The sequence below is a fragment of the Saccopteryx bilineata genome, chromosome 3 (assembly GCF_036850765.1).
Source record: "Saccopteryx bilineata isolate mSacBil1 chromosome 3, mSacBil1_pri_phased_curated, whole genome shotgun sequence".
Classification (NCBI taxonomy): domain Eukaryota; kingdom Metazoa; phylum Chordata; class Mammalia; order Chiroptera; family Emballonuridae; genus Saccopteryx; species Saccopteryx bilineata.
The window spans coordinates 253,841,874-253,858,488 of NC_089492.1; the positions used below are offsets into that span (position 1 = coordinate 253,841,874).

General features: G+C 35.2%; 1 protein-coding gene and 1 non-coding gene across 2 annotated transcripts in view; one reads left to right on the forward strand and one right to left on the reverse strand.

The window, feature by feature from the left end:
* Positions 1-348: 348 nt before the first annotated feature.
* Positions 349-16,615, forward strand: part of LOC136329066 (putative selection and upkeep of intraepithelial T-cells protein 1 homolog) — a 32,278-nt gene continuing 16,011 nt past the window's right edge. The window contains exons 1-3 of the mRNA XM_066265016.1: positions 349-424; positions 8,938-9,285; positions 12,448-12,729. Of these exons, the coding sequence (XP_066121113.1) occupies positions 349-424; positions 8,938-9,285; positions 12,448-12,729 (706 nt within the window). The remainder of the gene's footprint in view (positions 425-8,937; positions 9,286-12,447; positions 12,730-16,615) is intronic.
* On the reverse strand, positions 4,397-4,503 carry LOC136332625 (U6 spliceosomal RNA). Its single transcript, XR_010730792.1, has one exon. It is a non-coding gene; the product is annotated as a U6 spliceosomal RNA (small nuclear RNA).

The window sequence follows — 16,615 nt, forward strand, 5'->3', positions numbered from 1 at the left end:
TTGTGGAACCAGTGGGCGGTTAGAAAATATTACTACTAACAGAGATACAAAATTGGGCGGTAGGTATAAAAAGGTTGACTACCCTTGCTTGAGAGCATTTGAGATCTTGCTCCCTGGCATATGTTATCAGTTTGGCTCAAATAACTCTTATAAAAATTCTCTACAGGTTTGGATGTTCTTATATCAGTAACTGATTATTTGATAATCAAATTTAACTAGGACACATATTTGCTGGCAACACTATCTGAGAGCTCATTCATGCAGAAAAAAGATGTGGGAATATGTGCTTTCTGGAACTTCTTATTCCTATCACTTTTCAGACCCCCCTCATTTGTTATCACAGGTGTAATGGAAACTACAGGACTATCTCTCACCAGAGGCTTTGCTGTCATGGTCCTCCTTCAGATGATCTCACCAAGTTCAGGTATGACTTTCTCTCCTACCTATATGAGCCGTGGCAATATCAAGTATGCCTGAAAAAGCAAGGGCCAAACGGAAGGGTCAAGCTCTTTTGACCATTGTTTCTCAGGTTTAATACATAGTTATATGATGAGGACATGGATCATAGGATCCAGCTTATGATTGGGAAAGATTAATTATTTCTAGTCAGAAAGGTTTCTTTATCATGTAGCTGGATTTGATCCAGGGAGAAGAAGCAAATGTTTCAGTAATCTATCTGTCTGTTTCAATGCCAGTATCATGCTGTTTTGATTACTGTAACCTTGTAAATAGTAAGTTTGATATCAGGTAGTGTGATACCTTTTATTTTGTTCTTCTTTCTCAAGTTTGCTTTGTTCATTCAAGGTCTTTTGTGGTTTCAGATAAATTTTAAAATTATTTGTTGTAGTTCTGTAGAAAATGCCAGTGATATTAAATCAGCAGATATGCTTTGTTGGTAATATGATCGTTTTAACAATATTAATTCTTCCTATTCATGAACACAGACTTCTATTTATTATGTTTTTTAAAATTTCTTTCTTCAATGTCTTAATAGTTTTCTGTGTATAGGTCTTTTACTCCATGGTTAAATTTATTCATAGGTATTTTATTCTTTAAAAGAACATTTTAAAAAAATTATTGATTTTAGCAAGGGATGGAGGAGGAGGAGGGAGAGAGAGAAACAGAGACAGAGAGATAGGAACAGAGATCTGTTCCTGTATGTTCCCTGACGAGGGATCAAACTGGCAACCTCTGTGCTTCAGATCAACACTGAAACCAACTGAGCTATCTGGCCAGGGCTATTTTATTCTTTTTTGATGGCATTGTAAATGGGATTGTTTTCTTAATTTCTCTTTGTGATAGTTTGTAATTGCTGTATAAAAATACAAACAATTTCTGAGTATTAATTGTGTATCTTGCTACTTTACTGAATTCCTTGAATAGTTCTGATAGCTTTTTGGTGGAATCTTTAGGATTCTTCATAGATAGTATTATACCATTTGCAAATAATGACAGTTTTACGTCTTCCTTTCCAATTTGGATGCACTTTTTTTTCTTGTCTGATTTCTGTGGCTAGGAATTCCAATATTATGTTGAATAAAAGAGTTGAAAATGGACATTCTTGTCTTGTGCCTGATCTTAAAGAAAAATCTTTCAGATTGTCATGATTGAGTATGATGTTAACTATGTGTTTGTTATAGATGGCCTTTATTATGTTAAGGTATGTTCTCTCTATGTCTACTTTGCTGAAAATTTTTATCATAAATGGATGCTGAATAATGTCAAATGCTCTTTCTGCATCTATGAATATACAGGGGGCCCTTGGGTTACAACATAGCTCTGTTCCTATGACGGTGACTTAACCCAAATTTTGGTGTAAATCAAAACACACCCTAGCTAAAGAAAGCAACACAAATGGGACACTTGTGTTTTTAACAGTCCATAATAGTGTAGATAAGCATACTGGGAATTCCAACAACCTCACTCATATGCCCACATAGTCTGTAAATAAGACACTAATGGCTTAAGCTGAAACACTCAAGTCTCAATTTTTTAAAGTTTTTATTGCAGTGAGTGTTGTAATCTTGAAACTTTGTATGTCAAGACTGTCTTAACCTGAGGACCCCCCTGTAATCATGATTTTTATCTTTCATTTTGTTTATGTGGTATGTCGCATTAAATGACTTGTGCATATTGAACCTAACTCACCTCACATCACAGGAATAAATCCCACTTGACTATTGTGTATGATTTTTTTTTTTTTTTGTGAGATAAGAGATGGCAGAGTGATAGGCTCCATCCTGTGTACAACCCAACTGGGATCCACCAGGCAAGCCCTCTATGGGGCGATGCTCTGCCCATCTGGGGACTGTTGCTACATTGCTCAGCAATTGAACCATTTTTAGCACCTGAGATAGAGGCCATGAAGCCATCTTCAGCACCTAGGGCTAACTCTCTTGAACCAATCAAGCCATGGCTGTGGGAGGGAAAGAGAGAGAGACAAAGAGTGAGAGAGAGAGAAGGGGAAAAGGGATGGGTGGAGAAGCAGATGGTCACTTCTCCTGTGTGCCCTGACCAATCAAACCCAGGGCATCTATACGCCAGCTGATGCTCTACCACTGAGCCAACCACCCAAGACCTGTGTATGACTTTTTAATGTACTATTGAACTTGACTTACCAATATTTTGTTAAGGATATTTGCATCTAGGTTCATCAGAAATATTGGCCCATAGTTTTATTTTTATGTAGTGTCTTTGTCTCATTTGGTATCAGGGTAATGCTGGCCTTGTAAAATGAGTATGGGAGATTTTCCTTTTCTTCAGATCTTTGGATAGTTTGAGAAAGATAGGTATTAACGCTTTTCTGAATGTTTTGTTAAATTTTACCTTTTAAACCATCTGATTCAAGACTTTTGTTTGTTGGCAGTTTTTTTTATTAGTGTTTCAGTTTCATTAGTAGTTATCATTCTGTTTGGATTTTTTTTTCATATTCATTCTTAAAAGATTACATATTTTTAAGTATTATCTATTTCTTTCAGGTTATCCAATTTGTTGGTACATAATTAATTGTTCATAGTATTTTCTTATAATCCTTTGTATTTCTGTGGTGTCAGTTGTCACTTCTCTTTTATTTCTGATTTTATTTATTTGGGTCTTCTGTCTTCTTTTTCCTTGATAAGTCTGGCTATCCATTTATCAACTTTGGTTATCTTTTCAAAGAACCAGTGCTTAGTTGCATTGATCTTTTCTATTGTTTTTTAGCCTCTATGCTGTTTTTCCATTCTAATCTTTATGTTTTCCTTTCTTCTGCTCACTTTGGGTTTTGTTTTTCTTTTTCTAATTTCTTTAAATGTAAGATTAGATTTCTTATTTACAATTTTCTTGTTTGTTGATTTTGACCTTTATTGTTATGAATTTTGCTTTTAGAACTGCTTGGACTGTGTCCCCTAGTATTCGAGGGCATTGTCTTTTCATTTTTATTTGTCTTAAGGTAACTTCTGATTTTTTTTGACGTTACTGTTAACCCATTCATTGTTTAGTAGCATGTAATTTCTCTAGTTTTCTTCTAGTAATTAATATCTATATCATACCATTGTTATGAAAGGAGCCATGATTTCAATCTTAAATTTACTGAGATTTGTGTTGTGACCTTACATGTGATTTATTCTGGAAACTTTTGTAATGTTCTAAAAATATCTATTAAGTTCATCGGCTCTAATGTGCCCTTTAAAAGATCATTCTTCCATGTCTTTTCATGGCTGGATAGCTCATGATTTTTTTTTTTTTAATAAATTTTTATTAATGGTAATGGGATGACATTAATAAATCAGGGTACATATATTCAAAGAAAACATGTCTAGGTTATTTTGTCATCAAATTATGTTGCAAACCCCTCGCCCAAAGTCAGATTGTCCTCCGTCACCCTCTATCTAGTTCTCTGTGCCCCTCCCCCTCCCCCTAACTCTCCCTCCCTCCCTCCCATGTCCTCCCTCCCCCCCCACCCTTGGTAACCACCACACTCTTGTCCATGTCTCTTAGTCTCATTTTTATGTTCCACCAATGTATGGAATCATGTAGTTCTTGTTTTTTTCTGCTTTGCTTATTTCACTCCTTATAATGTTATCAAGATCCCACCATTTTGCTGTAAATGATCTGATGTCATCATTTCTTATGGCTGAGTAGTATTCCATAGTGTATATGTGCCACATCTTCTTTATCCAGTCTTCTATTGAAGGGCTTTTTGGTTGTTTCCATGTCTTGGCCACTGTGAACAGTGCTGCAATGAACATGGGGCTACATGTGTCTTCACGTATCAATGTTTCTGAGGTTTTGGGGTATATACCCAGTAAAGGGATTGCTGGGTCATAAGGTAGTTCTATTTGCAGTTTTTTGAGGAACCACCATACTTTCCTCCATAATGGTTGTACTACTTTACAGTCCCACCAACAGTGAATGAAAAAATATGGAACGCTTCACGAATTTGCGTGTCATCCTTGCGCAGGGGCCATGCTAATCTTCTCTGTATCGTTCCAATTTTAGTATATGTGCTGCCGAAGCGAGCACAGCTCATGATTTTTTTATTGTGGAATATTATTTCATTGTATGGATGCACCACTATTTATTCACATTCACTCTTATTGAAGGGCATCTCAGTTGCTTCCAATTTCTGCCAGTTATAACTGAAGACACTGTAACATTTGTGTGCAAGTTTGTATGGATGTAATTTTCAACTTATTTGAGTTATACCTAGATACTTTATTGTTAAATCATATAGTAAGCATATATTTAACTTTGTAAGAAGCCATCTAATCATCTTGCAAAATGGTTGCTCCAATGTGCATTCTACCAGCAATGAATGAGAGCTCCTTTAGATCTACATCTTAATCAGCATTTGGTATTGTCAGTGTTTTGGATTTTAGCCACTTAATAAATGGAGGTAGTTGTTTTATTCTGCAATTGTTTTAATTTGCAATTCCTTAGTGACATGTAATGTTGAGTTTCTTTTTATATTTGTTTCCCTTCCATATAGCTTCTTTGGTGAAATGTCTGCTCAGAAGTTTTGCCCATTTTTAATTGGGTTCCTTATTTTCTTGTTGAATTTTGTGACTTCTATATATTTTGGATACAAATCTGTATCAAATCTATGTTTTGCAAATGTACTTTTATTAGTCTGTGGCTTTTTTTATCTTAACAAAAGCTTTTGTAGAGCAGACATTTTAAATTTTAATAAATTAAAATTTCAAATTTAATGAATTAATGTTTGATTAGTTATATCTTTTGTATATATTCCTGACAAGTTTATAATTCAATTTATTTACATTTTTATGTTTCATATTACAACTATTTATTCTTTTTGTGGTTTCCAGGTACTGTGTTTGCTTAGAAAGTTTTCCAGACAACTTTCCAAGATAATAACAATCACTTTTAAAAATTTATTCTATATTCTCAAGTTATTTATGAAAATTATTTCTTTTATAAGAATTGATACAGAATACTCAAATTATTTTAAGATTACCCAGTTGCCCTTTCCATTCATTAAATAATCCATCTTTTTACATCTTTGTCATAAACTAAATTCCCCTATGTATTTGAATTTCTAAACCCTATCTCATTAAACTCTCTTCTCATGGGCAGATTTCAAATTTTAAAAGAAAAAGATTACATTTATAAAATACATTTTAATATCTTTTAGAGATAATTCATACTCAGAACTCTTTTTTAAAATTAATTTTCTATAAAAGTTATAAACATATATATTCAAAATAGTTTCAGTTAATTTTATTTTGGTAACTTCAAATTGCTACGTTGAGCTATATTTGCCATACTGTTGCTTGTAATTGAAAATGCCCTAGTGGATTCAATTATTCCTTTCAAAAAATTTGTCATTGTTTTCTGTAAAATTGTTGTAAGCCTAAAAATTTATTACAGTGTTATACTCCAATGCCAGTGCTCTAAGACATCTTGCTGATAATATCCAAGAGATTATTAAGGCTATGTGTTGAATTCAGAATTCATATAAAAAGAGAATCAGGAAGTAATTAAATTAAACCTGTAATTGGTGAGAATTTTTCATAGTTGAAGAAAAATGAAGACTATCCTATTCAAAAAGCACTATGAAGTTTACACCAGAAAATGAAACCTAAATTTATAGATAGATTCAGCATCATAGTTAAAATGCAATCTAATAGAAAGAATGTTTATCTAGGAGGGAGCAACAATTAGATGGGTAGCAGTTTTTTATTAACAACAGTTAGAGGAAACTGTATTTTCATATTTCTTAAAAAAATTTGATAAACTACCATTGAAGTGCAAAATTAAGACACTTTCAGAAAAATAACACAATTTATCTATAATAAAGAAATATTAAAATTGATATAATCTCAGGAAACTAATTATAAATGATCAGTACAAAGAAGTTTTATAAAACTGGGTAATGTTAGTAAATTAGACCATTTTATGTAAAAACAACAAAAATATTTACAAAAATTTGCTCAAAATATAGAAAACCATTTCTATGTCAATGGCCATTTAAGTTAGTAAAGTGGAAAAAACTCTTAAAGAACTATCCAAAAACAAATTTCAAATTTAGATATATTATTGCTCATTTTCAAAAATTTACAGAGCTAATTTCCATGCCTTGAGAAAAATGCAAAAGGATAAAGAAAAATAAGAAGGATTTTAAATGATGTAACAATGACCATTAATCTTAATATCACAATCTGAAAAAAGAATGCTTAAAAATAGATACATTTAATTTATGACTATAAACTTAAAACTATGAATAAAATATTTTTAAATCACACTTAGTAACTTGTTTAAAATAATATTTACCAATTTTTACATTGTACTGATCTTCAAATTGCTCAACTTTATTTTTAGAAAAATTGTGAGGTAATACCTTATATTAGGTAAATCCTAATAAAAAAGGTTCAGTTCATATCAATGGTTTTTAATGTTTCAACCTCTATTATATTTTCTGTTTTTTTTTTCCTTTTCTATTTTAATTCCATCTTTCTTGTTCATATGTATTCCCTGTTTCTTCCTCTTTCTCGGTTGTGTTTTGGCACTCCTTCAGCCTTTCCTCATCCACACTGATGTGCATCTTGTCGATTTTTATGAAAAAAAAAAACCTGTTGAGATATTGGAAGTACACTAAACTTATATTTTATTGGGGGAGGGAGATTTGAAACTTTTGCGAGATTAATTCTTCCCATTCATGAAAATTGTATATTGTTTTTTATTTATGTAATAGTTGTCGTGAATATTGTAAGTGCTTTAATATATTTTATCAATAATTGCTATTACATTTTTAACAGTACCTGCTCTTATATTTAATTTCTTCTCTTACTCTATTATTAGATGATTTGTGTCTGGATGTGAAGTATATTTCTCTGGCATGCAAATTTGGGACACATTTATTTTATTATTTAAATACTTCTGTATTTAGCCTGACCAGGCAGTGGGGCAGTGGATAGCACGTCGGACTGGGATGCGGAGGACCCAAGTTTGAAACCCTGAAGTTGCTGGCTTGAGCAGGGCTCACCAGCTTGAGTGTGGGGTTGCTGGCTTGGGTGTCGGATCATAAACATGACCCCATGGTTGCTAGTTTGAGTCCAAGGTCGCTGGCTTGAGCAAAAGGTCATTCGCTCTAGTATGGCTGCCTGGTCAACGCATATACAAGAAAGCAATCATTGAACAACTAAGGTGCCACAATGAAGAATTGATGCTTCTCATCTCTCTCCCTTCCTGTCTGTCCCTCTCTCTGTCTCTCTCTGTCTCTGTCACACAAGACAAAAGATAACTTTCTACCAACAGTGTGAGAAAACATAACCTGAACTGTACAGAAGTTTCCTCTACATAGTCTATTAAATGAGGTATTATCCTTTGAGAGATAAAGAGGAAATAAATTTTAATTAAAAATAATGAAATACCCATAGAGCTATTTTTTAATTCTAAATCTTTCAAGTGTCAGGGTCAGTGTGGATTTCTGCATTCTAAGCAAGCATGGTTGGTAATTGGCCTGAGGCTGAAAGGAAGAACAAGAGTAATGATCACAAATATTTTTTGGAGAAGATTTTATTTGCCTGAGCAGATCAGTGAGCCTACATTATTTGGTTAAGCACTTAGACTACAGAATTCTTTGTTAAGAACTAGTGGAACACTCTCTAACTAGTCTCCATTTTTCTATTTTCCTCTAATGTCATCTTGAGTTTAAAGAGAATCAAATAAAATGGAAATATTGGGGATCTCTGATAAGATATTAAAATATTTAGGCAGTCTATAAGTGGTATTTCTAGAGGATGTTTAGAACCCATTGATGACTAAAAAAGTAGGAACACATATTATCCTTATAAATCAAGCTAGAAAATAAATGTGAAATAATTAGGAATAGAAATATATAAAGTTATATATTGCATATTAGTACAACATATATATATGGCAGAATGGCCTCCAACACCTCACAGAAATATGTGAAATGGCATGAGTGTGTATGTGTTTAATTATATATAATATATTTATTATAAATGCTGTGTTTGTGTAATTATATATATCATATATAATATATAATTATATGTAATTATATATTATACTGTATATATAAAAGAAAGAAAGGGGAAAAGTAGTGTTTGTAGTTGAAAAAAAGGGGAAAACAGAAGAGAGAAAGAAAAGTTCCCTTCCCCCACTCTAATCACTATTCCATTAGAGATACTGGTAACCAAGCACTGTGTGACCCTGATTTTCACTACAAACTACAAACTAAACTAGACTGAGAAGCTATACAAATTATCAAGTCAGGGGAGAAAGTATTTATTTGTTCCATTTATTAATTCAAGAGAATATATGTATTCCTATAGTCATTGCAGCATTATTACAATAACCTTATAACCTTTAATATATATATTATATATATAATATTATATATATATATATTGCAATTCAAATACAAGGTGTAACTGGCTTATCTTCTCAGTATTTGCTTACAATCTCTTTTCCCAGGATGGTTTACAGTGACTGGCTTACAGGGACCAATCTTGACTCCACTGGGTAGAGTAGTTGAACTCAGCTGTCAGCTGTCCCCACCACAAACTGCAGAACACATGGAGATACGCTGGTTCAAGGATCGCTACACACAGCCTGTTCACCTATACAATAATGGTACAGACCGGTATGGAAAAACTATCTCCAGGTATGTGGAGCGGACAGAGTTCCTGAAAGAAGCTATTAGAGAGGGTAAAGTGACCCTAAGGATCTTCAGTGCCAGTGTTGATGATGATGGGAAGTACCACTGCTTCTTCAAAGATGGTGATTTCTATGAAGAAGCCATTACAGAAGTGAAAGTCACAGGTAAGGATGGATGCCTTTGAGGTTTTTATATTTTCATGATTCTCAACTCATCTGAGGCTATATATTAGGAAAATTCCAAGTGTTTCTGACTACTTTCATATTACATGGTTAGGTTAGCAAGTTCAAATTCATGCATTCCTAGTCTTTGAACAGGGAAGAGTGCAGGATTAAGAATGCAAATTGTGCCCTGGCCAGTTGGCTCAGTGGCAGAGCACTGGCCTGGCATATGGATGTCCCAGGTTTGATTTCTGGTCAGGGCACTCAGGAGAAACAACCAACTGCTTCTCCACTCTTCCCTCTTTCCCTTCTCTCTATCTCTCTTTTCCTCTCCCACAGCCATGGCTCCATTGGAGCTGGGTGGCCCTGGGTGCTGAGAATGGCACCATGGCCTTGCCTTAGATGCTAAAATTGCTCTGGTTGCAACTGAGCAAGAGCCGCAGATGGGCAGAGCATCACTCCCCAGTGGCCTCGCCGGATGGATTCTGGTCAGGTGCATGTGGGAGTTTGTCTCTGCCTCCTCGCTTCTCACTTAAGAAAAATATAAAACAAAACAAAAAAAGAATACAAATTGTGTCTGCACACATTACCTTTATCAGCAAGAATGATTTCCCCATGTCCACATACACTAGATCTATATGTGGCTAGATCTGTAAACTACCAACAGAATCCTATTAAGATTTATTATTTTTTAAATTATTTCTGCCAACATGTTAGTGAAACCTGACTTTGTAAATTATCTAAATCTCTACAATAGTCAGTAGTCTCCCTAATGACAATTTATTTTTTAGTATATACATGAGAGGGGGAGGGAGAGAGAGATAAAAGGAGAGAGATGAGAAACATCAACTCATAGGTGCATTACTTTAGTTGTCTACTGATTGCTTCTCATATGTGTCTTGACCAGGGGGCTTCAGGCAAGCCAGCTATTTCTTTGCTCAAGCCAGTTACCTTGGACTCAAGCTAGCAACATTGGGCTTCAAACCAGTGACCTTTGTGCTCAAGGTAGCAAGCACCTGACCTCGGGGTTTTGAACCTGGATCCTCAGCGTCCCAGGCTGACACACTATCAATTGTGCCACCATCTGGTCAGGTTAAATATATATTTAAATTAAGTAAACATAAAAAAAATCAATTCTCAATCTCACTGGTCAAATCTCAGGTGCTTAATAATCTCATGTACCAAATAACTACTGTATTGGACAGCACAAATAACAAATAGTAAAATCATTGCAGAATCTTTTATTGAGAGCTACTCTGACTTAACACTTTAATCTTTATTATTCTTTCTTTGCCCACACATTTAATCAAGTCTTATGTGCCAGGCAATGTCCTGAAATTTTTCAAAAACTAGTTTATATTCTCTAAACTGATATGTACTGCTTTATTTTTATAATGGAAGTGTATTTTCTATTTCATGTAGCTATTATATACAAAAACATACATAGAGAATTTAATTAAGGATGTAAACACATTTTTGTTATTTGTTACTTAGAACTTAGAACAGTTCAAACATGACTAATAATGAAGATAACAAGGAAAAACATTAGGCTATAAGTTCAAGAGGACTGAGGTCTTGATAGTTCTTGTTCATTATTATAGCCATAGACATAGCCCAGTCTTCTAAATTTAGGAAATAACCAATATACTTTTCTTAATTTATTTTTAATTGAATTTTTGGGATGACATTAGTTCATAAAACCATACAGGTTTTAAGTGTACAACTCAAACATCATCTGCATACTGTATCATGCACTCATCACCCAAACGAAAGTCTCTTTTTGTCCTCATTTATCCCCCCTTTGCTCACTTCCACCTGGCCCCCACAACCTCTCCTTCTGGCTATCACCACACAGTTGTCTGTGCCTACACATATGGATATGTGTGTGTGCTTAATTCCTTCACCACTTTTCATTCAGCCCCCTAAATCCCCTCCCTCTGACAGCTGTCAGTGTGTTCCATGTATTTATGCTTCAGTTTCTGTTTTGTTTATTAGTTTACTTTGTTCATTAGATTCTGGAAAGCAGAAACTGTAGGGGGCCAAACTGAAAACATAAGGCTCCTGTGTTCCAAAAAGAAAGTTTATTTTAAAAGCGCCTGGATACAAGCGGGCTGAGACCAGCAAAAGGTGTCAACCCCAAGCTGCAGGATTGAGCATTAGATACAGAGGTTAATGCAGTCGTTTTCTGGCCTGGGGTTGCCTCAGATTAGCACATCGAGCTTTATGGCCTTGGTCACTGACCTGAAGATGAGCAGGAGGAGGGGCATTCTGCTGCAGAAACACATGTTCTCTTTAATATAGCACAGGCTTAATCAGTGTGGTCCTTTCTGATGTCCTTGGTAAAATTTGAAGACAGCTAAGAGGTCAGGAATTTCCTAGAAACAGTCTTTAGGCCTGTGGCTAGACTTTCTCAATCAACTATTGTGATTTAAACTCCCCTAGTGGTCAGGCCCCTCCCCAATGTAAGCTTTCCCTGACATTTCTACAAAGGTAAACTTTTTGCTGTATTTCAGTGAATGCCAGGACGCCATTAATAGAGAGAATAGCAAGCAAATTAACTATAACTTCGCAGTGGGGGATGAGAATGTTCCATTTTGAGCCCTGGTGGGAAGTTGGGTGAAGGGAATTTGATCTTTAAAGGGGCTCTGGATCTGAAGGAGCCAACTTAAAACAAACAGATTCCATTACAAGTGAGATCATATGGTATTTGTCTTTCTCTGATTGGCTTATTTCACTTAGCATAATAATTTTTAGGTCCATCCATGCTGTCACAAAAAGTATAGTTTTCTTTTTATTTATAACTGAGTAGTATTCCATTGTGCAAATATACCACAGCATTTTTATTCACTCATCCACTGATGGGCCCTTGGGGTATTTCCAGATCTTGGTTATTGTAATAATGCTGCAAGGACCATAGGGATACATATATTCTCTTGAATTAATAAATGGAACAAATAGTTTCTCCCCTGACTTGTTAATTTGTATAGCCTCTCAGTTTGGTTTAGTTTGTAGTTTGTAGTGAAAATCAGGGTTGCACAGTGCGTGGTTACCAGTGTCTCTAATGGAATAGTGATTAGAGTAGGGGAAGAGAACTTTTTTTTCTCTCTTCTGTTCCTCCCTTTCTTTCACCTACAAACACTACTTTTCCCCTTTCTTTCCAACCAGCTACAAGTTTAAAAACACAGATTCTTGTGCATCCTCCTAATACCAAAGGTGTTTTGGTGGAGTGTAACTCAGAAGGTTGGTTCCCACAGCCTCAAATGGAATGGAGAGACAGCAGAGGAGAGATCATTCCACCTGTAGCAACATCCCATTCACAGGGTACAGAAAAATTGTTCAACATGAAGATGACCCTTCTCCTTAAACAAAGCTCCCATGGGAATATCACGTGCCACCTTCGAAACCCTCTAACTGGTCAAGAGGAAAGGATAAGCATTGTCTTAGCAGGTGAGATCTGTGTGTTTATTCTTCAAATGATGACCATTGTCATAAAATTCAGAAACTAAAGAAAAAAATTAATATACTTTCTTCATTTGGTTTCTAGGATATTATATTATTTTGGCATTATTCATCATCTTGCTCATTTTCTTTCCTATTCTCTTTTGCACTTTATCTTTTATCTCTGCCTTTTTGATATAGTAGTTCCCCAAGGCTTAGTTAGTCTTTGAGTATTTTCTCTTGTGTCTTAATTTGATCATATGGCTTTACGTACCATCAATATGATAACACTTCCCCAAATGAGATATCTTATCCAGACCTATCTCTGTAACTCTATTTTCATCTCTAAACTTGACATCTCAACGTATGAAAGTCTAGTAAACATCCCAAATTACACACATCAAACACTAAGCAGCTAATTACATCCTAACCTGTGAAATTTACTGCCTTCTCAATCACGCTTCATATTCTCAGTTTCAAAGAACAAAATCCTTTCAGCCATCCTTGACTTCTATCTTTCTCTTATATTCTATATCACATTTGTCTAAAAATAATCTTTGCTCTGCCTTTAAAGTAAATCTAGAGTCTCATAACTTTTCACCACTTTGTTGTCGCCATCCAAGTCTGAGACACCATCACTCATGGTTTGGATATTGGCAATAGCATCTGAAAAGTTCTCCCTATTTTTACTCTTGTCCAATATTCTCAACACATAGGTAGAAGAACCCATTTAAAACATGAGACATACAACATTACCTTTTGTTCAAATCCATGCAATGGTTTTCATTTTATTCCGAGTAAAATGCCCCACAATGTCCCTCATTTTCTGTGTCTCCATTACCTATCTGACCACATCCCCTAATATTCTCCTTTATCCACTCTAGTCTAGTCTAGTCACACAGACTCTTTGCTGTTCCACAACCAAGCCAAACTGACTCCCACTGTAGGAGTCTTTGTTCTAGTTGCTCCCTCTTCCAAGAATGCTCTAATTCAACTAAATTTCATTGTCTCTTTCAAGTCTATACTCATCTCTTACATATTTTATAAAGACTACATTGACAAGCCAATTTAAAAAAAGCAACCTTCTCACAATACCTGGGATTCCCTATCTCTTTACCCAACTTTAATTTTCTAGTATATTGCCTTATCCATCTATGTAACTTACTTATTATACGGGATGGATAAAAAGTAGGTTTACACCTCAGAATCATTGATACGTGAAGACACATGTAGCCCCATGTTCATTGCAGCACTGTTCACAGTGGCCAAGACATGGAAACAACCAAAAAGCCCTTCAATAGAAGACTGGATAAAGAAGATGTGGCACATATACACTATGGAATACTACTCAGCCATAAGAAATGATGACATCATATCATTTACAGCAAAATGGTGGGATCTTGATAACATTATAAGGAGTGAAATAAGTAAATCAGAAAAAAACAAGAACTACATGATTCCATACATTGGTGGAACATAAAAATGAGACTAAGAAACATGGACAAGAGTGTGGTGGTTACCAGGGGTGGGGGGAGGGAGGACATGGGAGGGAGGGAGAGAGAGAGTTAGGGGGAGGGGGAGGGGCACAGAGAACTAGATAGAGGGTGACGGAGGACAATCTGACTTTGGGCGAGGGGTACGCAACATAATTTAATGACAAAATAACCTAGACATGTTTTCTTTGAATATTTGTACCCTGATTTATTAATGTCATCTCATTACCATTAATAAAAATTTATTTTAAAAAAAAAGTAGGTTTACAGTCACTCATATGGAAAATAATACAATAATTAATAAATAATAATACAAAAATAAGCTTTAGTTATTGGGTACTCACAACTGTAAACCTACTTTTGCCCCCTCTGTATTTATAGTCTCTTATCCATCTCTCTTACTAAAACATGAAGGTAGAGATCTTTGCTGGTTTTACATACTGCTTCAAGTAGTGCAAGGTCCATAGTAAGTAAGCAATAAATATTTGATACTTGAAAGATTGAAATAAAACAAAACGAATGCCTTATAAACTGCCAAGTAAATATTAGTATTTGTGTATGTCCATAAAGTTAATGTTAGGGTTAGATGCTGAAAGGAACAATCTTATTGCAAACTATTATAATAAGAATAAGTTCCCTAATAGGCCTAACAGTTTGCTATTTTTAAATAATTTTTGTGTTTATTTGCTTATTTGATCTCCCAGAAAACATCCAAAGCTCTTCTTATTATGGTTGTGTTAGAAACAGGAAGACATTTCTACAAGCAAGTAATTACAAGGGATAAATAAAAGATTAAACAACCTACCTTTTATTTTTATTTATTCATCTATTTATTTGCAAGAGAGAGAGAGACAGACAGGAAGAGATGAAAAGAATCAACTTGTAGTTGCGGCACTTTCGTTGTTCACTGATTGCTTTTCATATGTTCACTGACCATATGAACGGGGGTTGGGGGTGACCTTCAACTGAGCCAGTGACTCCTTGCTCAAGCCAGTGACCTTTGGGCTCAAGCCAGTGACCATGGGATCATTTTCAGGTGACCTCCGGGTTTCAACCTGGGATGAACTCATCATCCCAGGTCAATGCTCTATCCACTGCGCCACCACTTGGTCAGGCTAAACTACCTACACTTTGCCCCCAAAGTTAATAGCAGGATATATATGTAGAAAACAAGAAAGAAAAATGGCTAAAATTTTTGTTAACTTATTTACAACTTCAATAAGTAACAAGAGGCATATTATCTGAGTTAACATGTAGATATAACAAGTAGATAATGCACTTTTTAAAAATATATATTAAAAGAAATGTAATTAACACAAACCTTAGGGATCAAGTGAAAGTTCTGGGAAATAGAGACATCTGAGGGAGATCTTATTTTTTATTCACTGAACATCAGAAAACATGGATAATATTCAAAACTTATGATAATGAAAAGATCATATTCAAAATTCAGTCTCACTTAGGACTCTGTCCCTGTCTAACTTGTGAGCTGACAGCTCTTTTTCAGTTCACTGAGTTGTAGCTCACCTGGACATAAGGTTGGCTCCAACTTCATGGAGTTCTTAGTGTCATAAATTTCACCAGCTCTGTCCTGGTTTCTACCCACCAAACATACCTAAAATTGTGAGTAGCAGCATTCGTTATTAGCTCTCAAGCAACCACTTTGGTTTACTTCCTTATACATAATCGTGTGTTTTAAGTGGAATAGAGATTTTTCTCTAGGAAGAAAGATATAAGATTACCAAACAAAATGAAAGGTGTCCACGCCCAGTATGTGCAAGCCATTTTAAAGAGAATTTACAATTTATTAGGCACCAAACATAAAAAATAAATCCTTTTAAGTAGGGATGCTGAGAGCCTCTCTTTGTTTCTCTAGCTTTTCCCACCTCAAACCCCATAAGAACATTTTGCCCACACACAATGGCTAGCAAAGAGTAAAAGAAACAACTTGTGCATAGAGTAGAAAAGGAGGAAAGTTTACATATACTTATGTCTCTAAATGTATTCTGAAGCATAATGCCAGACCCAGTGACTATATTGGAGAATTCAGGACTGCATGTATATTGATCACTTAAACAAAAGGGCTGAAGGACTGAGTTGGGTCTGAGGCTTGGTGGGAGAAAACTAGCTCTGCTCTTTTCCTTTAGTCAGGAAGAACATGAGATAGAGTGGATAAAAAAAAAAATAGGGTTGGTGGTGGGGGAGGTGCTTCTTTACTCACCATTACTCACAACTGGCTCAGACCCATTTTCATTTTTCAACCACCCAGTTATAACTGCCTCCCCAAACTGGTTTAGGTCTAATATCCCAGGGTCATGGGGTCTTGAATGCAAAGGTGCTTTGGGTGAATCATCGTTCCTGGTTTGGTGGCTCCAAACACTTCAAGATTCCTAAGTGGTAAT